This window comes from Ovis aries, chromosome 22 (assembly GCF_016772045.2).
Source record: "Ovis aries strain OAR_USU_Benz2616 breed Rambouillet chromosome 22, ARS-UI_Ramb_v3.0, whole genome shotgun sequence".
Lineage (NCBI taxonomy): Eukaryota > Metazoa > Chordata > Mammalia > Artiodactyla > Bovidae > Ovis > Ovis aries.
In genome coordinates this window covers 20510566-20525806 of record NC_056075.1, presented here as the reverse complement: position 1 = coordinate 20525806, position 15241 = coordinate 20510566, and the positions used below count along the sequence as shown (strand labels likewise).

At 37.3% G+C, this 15241-nt stretch overlaps 1 protein-coding gene across 3 annotated transcripts in view; it reads right to left on the bottom strand.

Annotated features, from left to right (window-relative positions):
* Positions 1–6454: 6454 nt before the first annotated feature.
* Positions 6455–15241, bottom strand: part of CUTC (cutC copper transporter) — a 40416-nt gene continuing 31629 nt past the window's right edge. For all 3 annotated transcript variants that reach the window (XM_004020103.6, XM_012102766.5, XM_012102765.5), the window contains one exon: positions 6455–14497. In XM_004020103.6, coding sequence (XP_004020152.1) covers positions 14383–14497 — 115 coding nt within the window. In that variant the 3' untranslated portion in view covers positions 6455–14382. The remainder of the gene's footprint in view (positions 14498–15241) is intronic.

The window sequence follows — 15241 nt, the reverse complement described above, 5'->3', positions numbered from 1 at the left end:
CAGCAAAAACATCAACAGATGTCATCCCACTTCTTACAGTATAGAAAGGACTGGAGAAAGTATGCTCTGGGGAGAAAGTCTGACCAGAAGACCTCCAAGATGTTACAATTTAATGTAAATAAAATTTTACACAAAAGACAAAAATAGTGTGGTGATTCCCTTTACCAAAGGCTATACCACAGGATTTCTCTAAATCACAAACTCTTCTACTGCCCTGAAGATGTAATCTGAATATCTCAAATACATACACATTTTCAGGGATGCTTCTGTTTTATCAGATACGGTGTTCTGTGAACTCTCTCTTTTAAAGTGTAATAATTGATATTTAAAGACTGTACTAAGAAAGACTGCAACATGTAGAGGTGTCAGGAAAGCTGGCTGGATTCTGGTGTTAGCTCTGATGGTCTTAAGTAAAATGATTTCTCCCAGATCTCTTCTAAATGGCTTCCAAAAATCTCTTCTTAATGACTCAATGTGTGTGTTCTGTAAATAATTGATTTCATAGAGATAATCCAGTAGAAGGGAACATTTGATCATAGTGACTTGGGGGGAAAATATGCTGGATCATTTCTACTTAGTAAGCAAATGTTGATTAATAAGCGGTTGCACTTAAGTAACTTTGAAGAATCTACAAAAGTTCAATGTTCAAGATAACCAAAGAATTGCATACTTTTAGTTAATGATTACACATGAACTTAAAAAAGGTTTTCTTTCTTGTGTAATATCTTAAATTAGATATCCAGTGGTAACAGTAAAAATATTGCTTTTCCCTTTGTATTTTTTAATTGAGTCTAATATTCATGTTCCTATAGCATAAGCTAAAAACAGTAATATGAAATAATCAAATAATTACTTCCAAACTCTTCACCAAGACAATCTGCACATTTTTGTGCTATAAAACAAATAGGAATATTTAGAATAACCAAAGACCAAAAAGGACATACAAGTAATTAAAATAACAATAACTTGAAAATACTTTTACTAATTATAAATTTATTTTTTTAATATTAAAACCTGAAATATAGTGAAATTTTTCTGGTTGAATAAACAAATTTCAAAGAACAAATTTAAATAATTAATGAACTCATTGAACTAGACCTAAAGCCTAACAAAATAGTCAACTACTAAAATATTTATGTAGATTTTTTAAAAAATGAAGATGGGGGAACACATGTATAACTGTGGCTGATTCATGTTGGTTGATGTAAGGCAAAAACCATCACAATATTGTAAAGTAATTATCCTCCAATTAAAAAAATTAATTAATTTTAAAAATTTAAAAACATATACTTTAAAAAATAGTAAGAGTTACTTATTGATGGTACAGAAGAATGACCCTAGTAAAGTCAAAGAATAAAATTTTAACCATTGACAAACTAGAGAGAATTGGATGAGCAGTTCAATGTTTTTTAGACAGAAGCATTTTAGTATAAAAAAGAAGTAACTGGGAATCCCCTGGTGGTCCAGTGGCTAGGACTAGGCGCTTTCACCGCCATGTCCCGTGTTCAGTCCACAGTTGGGGAAATAAGATCCTGCAAGCTAAGTGGGGCAGCCAAAAATAATGATAACAATTAATTTAGGTCTTTGCTTCACATCATACCATAAAATATATTTTGATAGGTCATAAAACAGGAGAAGAAAATGGGCTAGCATAAAGAGATATGCACTGGAGAGAATAATACTCTTCTGAGTCCTGGGGAAAAACAAAAGGTGATATCAGAAAAAAGAAAAATGTCTACACAATCTTTTTTGTTTTATTAATTTTCAAGAGACTTTTATAAAAGTCAGTCAGCCCTCTGTATCCCTGGGTTCCACGTTCACAGATTCAACCAATCACAGACCAAAAGTATTTGAAAAAAAAAAAAAAAAAAGTTCCAGAAAGTTCCAGAAAGCAAAACTTGAATTTGCCATTCAGTAGCAGCTATTTACATAGTATTTACATTATATTGATATTTACAACTATTTGTATTTACATTGTATTAGGCATTATAGGTAAACTAGAGATGGTTTAAAGTATTCAGGAGGATGTGTGTAGGTTACAGGAAAAAACTACACCACTTTCTACATGGGACTTAAGCATCTGCAGATTTTGGTATCCAGGGGGATCTTGGAATCAATCCCGCCTCGATACTGAGGGACACCTATACAATATGAAAGTAACCAAACAGGGAAGACATCTGACAAAAATAACATGGGAGGGGCAATCTAAGTATTGTAATTATCACATAGAAAACCACATAGTTTTACCAGCAATTAAATACAAGTAATTATAAAAATTTCTGGAAAGATACAAAAGAAATTGTTGATAGTGGCTGCTTTCAGAAGAACTGGAGGAATGAAGAAAATAAGCTAAAAGAAATTATATGTAAGATGTTGAATTCTGTGGAATACAAGTTCTAGCAAAACAGCACCAAAACAACCTGTTAAGATAAAGCTGAGTTTATTCTTATCACAGTGGGATAGCACTACCTTAACATATGGTGGCCTTTTACTAGGAAATTATTTAAATTCATAATACCAAATGCATTCTTATAATTTATGGTTGGACTCCTTCTATTATTATAGACAGTTTTGTGAATTGAGAACATGAAAATGGCCAAATTAGTGAAAATTTGCTGGACAGTACCTTTAAGTGTACTGTCAAGACTTAAAAATGCATTTCTGTGTATGTTCATGTTTGTTCACACACATATGGAGAAATCTGGGGAGTGCTTTCACTAGCACTTAGCTTTTTCACCTGTTATTTGGGGACATGTTTGAGAGAGATTACTATTTACAAAAGGAGTTTGAAGAGGTCCATATTTTATTTAAAGGAAAAAAAAATCTGAACTTTCAATCATATAATTTCAACTTTAAATTCTTTGACTATGGGAGTTGTATCCATAGAGCAACAAGTACAGTGCTAGGCATATGGATATGAACCATATAAATAAAATTGCTATTTTCATAATCTTTACTTTCGACTTGGGTTCATCTTTGACCTATAAAGGGAAGGACCATCTTTTTGGCATCTTGTGAGCAGACAGTTGTGAATGGGTTGAAAAAAACAGGATGACTTGTTTATGGGTCTCCTATTTTCAAACACATGAACTGTAACTGACTTCTGAGCAATTTCTAAGTATAAAGTGCATTCTTTAAGATAGGTGTCTGAACTTCACTGAACTCTGACTGGCTTAAGCTGTAAGGAGGTTTAGAGGACTTTGAACTTAGCCAAGCCAGTGAGTTACCAGTAAGACTTTTTCTAAAGATATTTCTTTTCCAATTGTCAGACTGTAGAGATTTGGAAAGTTCTTAATTCTGCTAAAGAAGGTTGCTATGAAACCTTCACAACAAAGGCTGGAGGGGAAACTCACTCTCCAATTGTTTTCTTCTTACCACCTTTACCCATTTTTTCCCACCCCTACCTCTAGCAACCACCAATCTATTCTCTATGAGTTCCCTTTATCGTTTTAGATTCCACATATAAGTGAAATGAGACAGTATTTGTCTTTCTGTGTCTGATTTATTTCACTTAGCATAATTCCCTCAAGGTCCATCCATTCATGTTGTTGCAAATGGCGGGATTTCTTTCCATCTCTTTTGACTGAATATTTCATTGTGTATATATGTATATATGTGTGTGTATCTTACAACTTATTATTCCTTAAAGTTTTTTATTGGAATATAGTCAATTTACAAAGCTGTGTTAGTCTCAGGTGTACAGCATCTTACAATTTCTTTATCCATTCATTCAATGATGGACACTTGTTTCCCTGTATTGGCTATTGTAAATAATACTGCAATGAACATGGTTATCTTTTTTGACAGCAGCTTCATTTCCTTCAGATAAATACCTAGAAGTGGAATTGCTGGCTCATGTTAATTCCGCACCTCTATACTGTTTTCCATAGTAATTGCACCACTTAACATCCCCACCAACAGTGCACAAGGGTTTCCTTTTCTCCACATCCCTACCAACAATTATTTGTCGTTTTGGTAATGGTCATTCTAACAAACATGAGGTGATATCTCATTATGGTTTTGATCTGCATTTTCCTGATGACCAGTAATGTTGAGCATCTTTTCAGGTACCTGTTGACCATTTATTTGTCTTCTTTGGAAAAATGTCTATTTGGATCAATTCTGCCCATTTTAAATCAATCTTTTTTCTATTGAGTTGTACGGGCTCTTTATATATTTTGGATTTTAACCCTCATCAGATATGACTTGCCAATACTTCCTTCCATTCTGTAGGTTGTCTTTTCATTTCACTGATATATTTCTTTGCTGTACAGAGATTTTAGTTTGATGTAGTCCCACTTGTAGTCCCATTTTTGCTTTTGGTCAAATCTAAAAATATCATTGCCGAAACTATATTCTCCAATTATATTATGCTCAGTGTCCTCGGTCATGGGCCCAGTCTGTGACCCCAGGGACTATGGCTTGCCAGGCTCCTCTGTTCATGTCTTTTTCCAGGCAAGAGTACTGGAGTGGGTTGCCATTTCCTACTCCAGGGGATCTTCCCAACCCAGGGATCAAACCTGAGTCTCTCAAGTCTCCTGCACTGGCACATGGATTCTTTACCACTGCGTTACCTGGAAGCCCAATTACATTAGGATCCTCATAAAGAGTACACCCAACTTAAAGTGGCTTGAATGAAAATATTTACTGGTTCACATAACTGAAAGCCCAGAGATAATGCAGTCCTCAAGACTGATTTATTCCAGTGGTTGCGCTCCCTTTCCCTCACATTCTTTTGACTTTGCTCTCTTTTGGCATCAGTTTCATTCTCAAACAGGTCTTAGGACAGCTGCAACTGTTTCAAGACTCATATTCACACATAACAAATAGCAAAAGAGTCATTTTCAGCAAGTGTCCTAGAAACAGAAGCTACTAGCAAATGTCCCCTGGCATCTCAATGGCCCACATTTCTGAATCAATTCCTGACAAGGAAAATAAAGTCACTCTTATAGATAACTCAGACCCATCCCTGAAGTTGCGGGTGAGGCTGGCCTTTCCTCAATCACATGGGACACAGAGTGATTGCTACAACAAAATCAGAATTGGGAGAAAAAATGAGAGGTAAAGTTGGGTAAGAAACTGATTCTGTCTACTAGGAATCAATTCTTAGTTTTTTTCCAATCCAGACTAAAGAAAACATGGGAAACTATTTAGTGCCTCTACTATTTAGTGCCTTATTATAAAAAGGATTTTAAGTGACTTTAAAAAATATATAAAATATAGCAAGATAAAATGAGTAAAGAGAAAGGATAGAAAAAGTTAAAAGACAAGTGCACTACACAAAATTTATTCAGTATGATCCTTTGTACTCGTGGGATACATATTTGACTCAGTTTCTGTCAGTTTAAAGAGGAAAACTGAATCAGGAACTCTATCAGTCAAGCCTCTTTTGGTTGCAAGTGTCAAATATCCAAATCAAACAGGCATAAATACAAAAAAGGAAATTTATTGGCTTATTTAGTAGAACAGTCTGCGAATGGAACTAGCTTTAGGCACAGATTAGGTCCACAGACTCAAACAAGGTTACCTGGACATTTACTTTTTGTTGCTTTCATTTTTAAGTAGCCTCTGTTCACCTGCTGGCAAAGATGGCCTCAAAAATCTGTGCTTACATAGGTCTTACAGCTAGTGATTCTAGTGAAAAGAGAGCATCTCTTTCTGAGAGCGCCACAAAAAAGTCCTTGGTTGGATTCTGTTTGGCCCTCTTTGTGGTTAGTCCCAACTCTGGACTAAACAATGTGGACAAAGGAATGAGGCATTCTAACTGGTTAGCCTGGGTCAATGTGCCCTCTCCCATAAGCCCCAGGGGGTGCCGCATGATTTACAATCCCATTAGCATTATCTTTCAGTGGCAGCTTCAGTAAGGAAAAGGGTTAAGCAAACAAAATATCTTGATAACAACATAATTTCATATACATAAGATATAAACAAGTCAACTGTTCAGAAGCCCAGCTACTCCCCAGACTAATACTTAAGAAACAATGTCTCCTCTAGGACCTCAGTAACACACTGATAGGGATATTTTATTATACAAGCGTCTTCTATTACATCTCCATTACAAACCAGTGGCATAATGCCAATGTAGTTTGACTTTTTTTTTTTTTTAATTCTATGAGAGACTAGAGCAATGCAATTCAAACACACAGCTCTTTGTGATTTTTTTTCCAAGGATAAAATTTAGCATCTAAACAGGACAAGATGGAATGAATATTCTTCAGGTGTCTTAGTCACAACCCTTGGTTGCAGGGAATAAACAGGTGTAGCCATCTTACTGAGAGATATAAACTAAATGCAAAACAAACAAGAAACGGTATTTTGTTTCCACCATTGTCTTAAACCATCACACCTCTTTCCTTGCTTGCCCTTGACATCTTGGGCAGCTCCTATAGCTTTTCAGTCTCTTTCAGGTTTAAATACCCCAAGCTAATTTAATCTAATTTAAAACTCTCTCACATTCACTTTTTAAAAACAGCTTTATTAAGATATAAATTATATATAATTCAGTGTTTAAATGTACAATTCAATGGTTTTTAGCATATTCAGAGTTAGTTGTCTGTCCATCACTACCATCAATTTTAGAACATTTTTTACCACCCACAAAAGAAACTGACACTTGGTTTAAAGCCCCTCTCCTTTTTTGGCTCAGGGACCAGTTATTGCTGGAGAGACAAATGTCACTCCTTTTATCATTTTCCTTTGTTATTCAATTTCTCCCCTACAAATTCCAGAATTGGGGCAGGGAAGGTGAGGACCAGGGAAAAGAGGCAAAGGTAGTTTTACTGAGTTGGCAGGATGACCAAAATTTCCCAGTTTGCCTGACACTGATGAAGTTTTTTAGGATACAGGACTTTCATGGGCAAACTCAGAAGTTCCAAGCAAACTGGGATGGTTAGTTACCATATTGATCTGGTGCTGTTTGCATTAATAATTCACTCATTTGATCAATAGCTAATCATCACACTTTGTCACAGCCACTTTCCCGGTGTTCCAACTCTTAGCCCTTCTTTGGGTGACTACCAAACTGCAATTTCCTAACACAGCGTATACACACTGGCTGACCTCTTCCCCTTTCAAATCCTGTCTTCCATTGCTGGTAATGTTAAATTTGATTGGGTTAAAATGGTAACAACCAGAAAGCTTGACCATTATAATGTCAAGTTTCTACTTTCGTGACTAGCAAATGATCCACAGGGTGATTTCAACACCATTTGGATATTCAGCCCCCAATCAACCTTTTCCTAATGGTTTCAGCATTAATAGTCTTTGGCTGATTTATTTCATTAGGGATTGCAAAATGATTTATTCTCTAATTCAGAAAGATGAGTCATGTTGCTAGGAATATTCATGTACAAATACCCATGTGGACATGTTTTCACTTTTCTTGGGTATATATATATATAATATATATATATAAAACCTAAGAATAGAATTGCTGAGCCATAGCAACTCTGTTTAACACTTGAGAAATTCCCAGATTATTTTACAAAGCAGCTCTACCATTTTACAATCCTGCCTGTAGCACTGAAAGTTGTACTTGCTCCACACCCTTGCCAACACTTGATATGGTCAGTCTTGTGGGGGATACAGTCATTCCAGTGGGTGTGAAGTGGCAGCTCGCTGGGATTTTTATTTATATTTCCCTAAGAGAGTTCCAGAAAAACATCTATTTCTGCTTTATTGACTATGCCAAAGCCTTTTATTGTGTGGATCACAATAAACTGTGGAAAATTCTGAAAGAGATGGGAATAACAGACCACCTAACCTGCCTCTTGAGAAATCTGTATGCAGGTCAGGAAGCAACAGTTAGAACTGGATGTGGAACAACAGACTGGTTCCAAATAGGAAAAGGAGTACGTCAAGGCTGTATATTATCACCCTGCTTATTTAACTTATATGCAGAGTACATTATGAGAAACACTGGACTGGAAGAAACACAAGCTGGAATCAAGATTGCCGGGAGAAATATCAATAACCTCAGATATGCAGATGACACCACCCTTATGGCAGAAAGTGAAGAGAAGCTAAAAGCCTCTTGATGAAAGTGAAAGAGGAGAGCGAAAAAGTTGGCTTAAAGCTCAACATTCACAAAACGAAGATCATGGCATCCAGTCCCATCATTCATGGGAAATAGATGGGAAACAGTGGAAACAGTGTCAGACATTTTTTCTATTTTTGGGGGCTCCAAAATCACTGCTGATGGTGACTGAAGCCATGAAATTAAAAGACGTTTACTCCTTGGAAGAAAAGTTATGACCAACCTAGATAGCATATTCAAAAGCAGAGACATTTCTTTGCTGACTAAGGTCCGCCTAGTCAAGGCTATGGTTTTTCCTGTGGTCATGTATAGATGTGAGAGTTGGACTGTGAAGAAGGCTGAGCGCCAAAGAATTGATGCTTTTGAACTGTGCTGTTGGAGGAGACTCTTGAGAGTCCTTTGGACTGCAAGGAGATCCAACCAGTCCATTCTAAAGGAGATCAGCCCTGGGATTTCTTTGGAAGGAATGATGCTGAAGCTGAAACTCCAATACTTTGGCCACCTCATGTGAAGAGTTGACTCATTGGAAAAGACTCTGATGCTGGGAGGGATTGGGGGCAGGAGAAGGGGACGACCGAGGATGAGATGGCTGGATGGCATCACGGACTCGATGGACATTGAGTCTGAGTGAACTCCGGGTGATGGGACAGGGAGGCCTGGCGTGCTGCGATTCATGGGGTCGCAAAGAGTTGGACACAACTGAGCGACTGAACTGAACTGAACTGAAATGAACGATAAATAATTTGGGGGCATTTTTCGTGTGCTTGTTGGTCAATTGTCCACCTTTGGAGAAATGTCTACTCAAATCCTCATCCATTTTAAAACTGGGTTGTGTTTTGTTTAATATACATTCTGGATACAAGCCCCTAATCAGACATATGATTTGCAAATATTTTCTCCATTCTATAGGTTGTCTTTTCACTTTTTTGATGTTACCCTTTGAAGCATTATTTTTTCTTTTGTGATTTGTGCTTTTCCTATTCTACCTAACGCTTTGCCTAGCCCAAGTTGACAAAGATTTACTGTTGTTTTCTTCTAATAATTTTGTTTTAGATCTTTTATTCATGTCTATGAGGCATTTGCATTAACTTTTGCACATGATGTGAGGTCTAACTTCACTCTTTTACAAGTATATATCTAGTTGTCCAGCACTTTTGGTAAAGACTTCTTCCCCAGAGAACTATCTTGCCACCCTTGTCAGGAATCAATTGCCTATTGTAAAAGGGTTTATTTCTGGACTCTCAATTCTATTGCATTGAGCTATATATTTATCTTTATTCCAGTTATACATTGTCTCAATTATTGTAGCTTTGTAGTAAGTTTTGAAATCAGGAAGTGTATGTCCTCCAGATTTGTTCCTTTTTGTTTGGTTATTCCTTGTATTTCCAGATGAATTTTAAGATCAGCTTGTTAATTTCTGCCCCAAAGGCAACTGGGATGTCAATAGTGATTGTCTTGAATCTGTAGACCCATGAAAAATATTGCTAACTTAAAAATATTAAATCTTCCAATCTATGAACATGGGATGTCTTTCCATCTATTTCCTTATTCTCAGGTCTTTAAAAATTCCTTTAAAAAATGCTTCGTAGCTTTCAATATATAGTCTTGCACTTCTTTGATTAAATTCCTAAGGATTTTATCACTTTGATGCTATCATAAATGGAATTTCACTTTAGAATTGTTAGTGTAGCAATACAATTGACTTTTTATATTGCTCAACTTAAAAAATTTTGTGTGGATTCTATAGAATTTTCTGTATACAAGATCATGTCACCTGTAAATGTTGTTCAGTTGCTAAGTCATGCCTGGACACTGCAATCCCATGGACTGTAGCACGCCAGGCTTCCCTGTCCTTCACGGTCTCCCAGAGTTTGCTCAAATTCATCTCCATCAAGCTGGTGATGCCATCCAACCATCTCATTGTTTCCCCCTTCTCCTTTTGCCCTCAATCTTTCCCAGCAATAGGGACTTTTCCAGTGAGTCAGCTCTTTGCACCAGGTGGCCAAAGTATTGGAGTTTCAGGTTTAGCTTCAGTCCTTCCAATGAATATTCAGGATTGATTTACTTAGGAATATTAGGATTGACTGGTTTGATCTCCTTGCTCTTTCAAGAGTCTTCTCCAGCACCACAATTTGAAAGCATCAATTCTTTGGTGCTCAGCCTTCTTGATGGTCCAACTCTCACATTCATACATGACTACCGGAAAAACCATACTTTGACTATATGGACCTTTGTTGGCAAAATGATATCTCTCCTTTCTAATACGCTGTCTAGGTTTGTCATGGCTCTTCTTCCAAGGAGCAAGAGTTTTAATTTTGTGGCTGTAGCCACCATCTGCAGTGATTCTGGAGCCCAGTGAAATAAAATCTGTCAGAGTTTCCACTTTTGCCCTATTTGCCATGAAGTGATGGGACTGGATGCCATGATCTTAGTTTTTTGAATGTTGAGTTTTAAGCCCAGTTTTTCACTCTCCTCTTTCACTCTCGTCAAGAGGCTCTTTAGTTCCTCTTTGATTTATGCCTTGGAGTGGTATCATTCGCATGTCTGAGGTTGTTATTTCTCTCAACAATCTTGATTCCAGGTCGTGAGTCATTCAGCCCAGTGTGTCCCATGATGTACTCTGCATACAAGTTAAATAAGCAGGGTGACAAAACATAGCCTTGAGGTACTCCTTTCCCAATTTTGAACCAGTCTGTTGTTCCATGTTCAGTTCTAACTGTTGCTTCTTGACCTGAATTCCAAAAACAATATCTACGGCTTCACTGACTATACTAAAGCCTTTGACTGTGCGGATCACAACAAGCTGTGGAAAATTCTTGGATAGGAATACCAGACCACCCTATCTGTCTCCTAAGAAACCTGTATGCAACTATATAGAAGACGTTTTCTTTCTTTTTAATCTGGATGCTTCTTGTTTCTTCTTCTTGCCTAACTGCCCCGGCTATGGGCCTGCAGTACAATGTTGAATAGAAGTGGTGAAAGTGGACATCCTGTCTTGTTCCTGATCTTAGGGAGAAAGTATTAAGTTTGTTGTTAGCTATATGTTCTGTTTTTTGTTTTGTTTTGTTTTGTATAGTTGCTCTTTATCAGGTTGAGGAAGTTCCTTTCTATTCCAAGTTAGCTGAATGTTTTATTATGAAAGGGTGTTGGATTTTGTCAAATGCATTTTCCACATTGAGATGACTATGTGATTTTTGTGCTTTACCCTATCAATATGGCATATTACACTGACTGGTTCTTGACTGTTATACCAGCCTTGCATTCCTGGTATAAATCCTATCAGATCACAATGTATAACCTCTGTTATGTTGCTGGACTCAGTTTACAGAAAGAATACAAAGTAGATCTTGATGGGGCGAATTGAAGGTAAGCAGCATAGTAACCAAAGTCAGCAAGTCCTGACTCTGAAGCCAGTGCTCTTTTTCCACTAGAAAGTAAAATCAATATGGATATGCAATTTGATGGTTTAAATGAAAAATGCCTAAAAATATGAAGGCATGGTTCCCTAGTCACAAATTACTTGTAATATTGATGAGAAGATATATACACATAAAATAATGAGAAAATATTTTAAAATAGGACTAGGTGTAGAAAATAAAATCAAGGTAAGAGGTTACCTTGGGTTTCTCTGGTGGTTCATACAGTAAAAAGTCTGCCTGCAATGTAGGAGACCTGGGTTCAATCCTTGAATTGGGAAGACTCCCTGGAGAGGGGAATGGCAAGCTACTCCAGTATTCTTGCCTAGAGAATTCCATGGACAGAGGAGACTGGCGGGCTACAGTCCACGAGGTCGCAAAGAGTGCAACGTGACTGAGCAACTAACACTTTCATTTTCACAAGTGGTTACCTTGTGCTTCATTTATATTCATGTAGTGGAGGGCACCGGAGAAGGCGATGGCACCCCACTTCAGTTATCTTGCCGGAAAATCCCATGGGCAGAGGGGCCTGGTGGGCTGCAGGTCCATGGGATCGCTAAGAGTCAGGCACAACTGAGTGACTTCACTTTCACTTTTCACTTTCATGCATTGTAGAAGGAAATGGCAACCCATTCCAGTGTTCTTGCCTAGAGAATCCCAGGACAGGGGAGCCTGATGGGCTTCCGTCTGTGGGGTCACACAGAGTTGGACACAACTGAAGCGACTTAGCAGCAGCAGCGGCAGCAGTGGAGGGCACAGAATATTGGCTTTAGTACTCAATGCCTAGCTTCCTGGCAAAAGCTTTTAATCTATCAAAGATTGATACTAGAAAGCTAACCTCAAAGAATAAAAACATTTAATGGGCACATACTATGTACTTGGTGTTTTAATATATTCTTAAACTAGAAACCGTAATTATTATTCCTGATTTACAAATAAAGGAATTACAGTTCAAAATAAGTTAACTTAAACTGGAAGCCAGGATATGATTTCAAGTGTGTCTGATTTGTCCAGGAGTACAGCTCTCTGTGCTACATCCACATTCTAGAAGCATCCTAAAGCAGAAGACTTGGAGGTTAATAGTCTAGCATTTAAGCCTCGTAAATAACATTAATTTGTTATTAAATTTTGAGCAATTCATAGCACCTCTCATATGCCTTGCTACTCCATTTAAATAAAATAGAGATGATAACATACCTGCTCTTATCTCTGAAGGATCATAGAGTAATATTCAAGCATGACAGAGGGTTAGGCCACAATACTAAACATGACTGTGTGTGCATGTATATGCGATACTTACATATCTGTACCTATACTTCAAAGCCAATATTAAAACTGTTAACAGAAATCACTACCAATGGAAAACACTGAAGTTACTGTTAGTTTTTCAACAGTTTGTCTTTCATTTCTCAAAAATTCCTTGGCAATATTCTATGTTGAAATGGTATCTGGAAAAGTGAGGGAAATGACACATTAATAAAAAGGCAAGGTTTTCAGTATATAGTCATTAGTACCCAAATCTGTGCATGCTATTTATAGAGGCTCCATTAACTAGCTTCATGACCAAGGCCAAGTTTTCTACATTATGATTCAGTTAATCTCCTAATATAGAAACATCAGTTCTATTACCAGAAGGGTGTTGTGTGTGTAGAATGAGATTATAACATGAAAGTCACAGAAAAAAGCTAGTAATAAATTTCACCATTTGGGACCTGCTCATGAGAGTTGGACTGTGAAGAAAGCTGACCGCCGAAAAATTGATGCTTTTGAACTGTGGTGTTGGAGAAGACTCTTGAGAGTCCCTTGGATTGCAAGGAGGTCCAACCAGTCCATTCTAAAGAAGATCAGTCCTGGCTGTTCTTTGGAAGAACTGATGCTAAAGCTGAAACTCCAATACTTTGGCCACCTTGTGCGAAGAACTGACTCACTGGAAAAGACCCTGATGCTGGGAGGGATTGGGGGCAGGTGGAGAAGGGGGCAACAGGATGAGATGGCTAGATGGCATCACCGACTCGATGGACATGAGCTTGAGTGACTCCGGGAGTTGGTGATGGACAGGGAGGCCTGGCGTGCTGCGATTCACGGGGCTGCAAAGAGTCAGACACGACTGAGCAACTGAACTGAACTGAACATAGGAATAACATCTTTCATCACTAGAATCCATTCTCCATATCTATGGCCTTAGCTGAAAGAAACTATTATTCTGATAACCTCGCTAACCTCCCCAATTCTCACTACAGGTCTTTCTAAATTGTCAGATGAACCTTATGGTTAAGCCATTTCTCTTTCTGGTGACAGAGACAGAAGTGACCTGATAAACAAAAAGATCACTCTGGCCTTTATAAGTCTAGGAACTTTTACATCCTACTTCCCAAAGCTGAAAATTTTTATGCTATACCATACACTTTATATCCTTTGCATCTTGCCCAGGGTAACACATCCAAAAAGTACATAATAAAAAGAGAAAATAAAATTAAAAAACAACAAAAAAATCTTCCCTCTAATCACAGATTGTATTCAGGGTATGAATAAGAGATGCTACCATAATAGAATTGCAATTTTTAATTTACAATGACAAGGCAAAATAACTGCTACTGAGTTGACCATGAAGTCACATTTGAGTTCATACCTTGCAGCTGAACTTTCCCAGTTCAATTAATCCCACTGAAAACAGACTTAAACCTCTGTCTGCAGAAGAAGTGTAGGCCAGATTTAACCACGATGATGGAGATGGCTGACAAGATTAAGCAAAGAAAATGACTGTACTCTTTTTCAGGTTCTTTTTCTTCTTGGAAACATTCTCCATGGTAATATAAGACTCAAAATAAAGACGGACTGTCCTGGCCAGAGAAGGTTAAAGCTGTCATAGAGAACTGTAGACTATTCTTCTGTCTTTGTCTGGTGATATCCATGTCTCTCAGAGAGGTCTGGCTAAACAAGAATATTCTTTGCAATAGCATTCAAAGTCCTTACTTGGGTCACATCTGTAACCTTTAGAGAATATTCTGAGTTAGAAAGAGAGGCTCCCATAGCAACAGAGGAATTTCTGCAATGGAAATAATAAAGAAACAGATAATTACATAAGTTGTTAAATGAACCCTCCCTACTGGCACTTCATTTTAGGGTAGATTTCATGGCTCAAGAACAAGGACACTGAGCTAACATATTTCATAATTTTTATTAGTTACTTGAAATACCTAGTATCTAAATATACCAGATAGTATATTTGATTTTATATGTGGAATTGTAAATCTAAGGCTCTTGGTTCTTTTATATCTCATTTTCCCCAGCTTATAAACAGAAATAATCAATTAACTATTAAATTATAGGAATCCTCTCAAGTATGATAGAAAACACATAATAGCTTAAATTCCTTAAAAGTGATAAAATTTCAAAATGACTAAAAGTAGGGAATTCCTTGGTGGTCCAGTGGTTAGGACTCTGCTTTCATCGCCAAGGGTGTGGGTTGAATCCTTGGTCAGGGAACTAAGATTTCACAAGCTGTGAGGCATGGTCAAAAACAATAAAATTTAAAAAAAAAAAAAGAGAGGGTAAAGATGAGGAAATATTTAAGTATTAACAGTAGGAAAGATAAAAAGGACTACAGCTCTTCCATCCTTATTACCATAGTTATTAACTTAGTTAAAGGAAATCATAGGTGAATGGGCAAACATACATATCTACTTCATCTGAAGCTTAGTTGCTGAATTAGAGTTTACAATCAACTGGTCTCGGAGAAGACAATGGCAACCCACTCCAGTACTCTTGCCTGGAAAATCCCATGGACGGA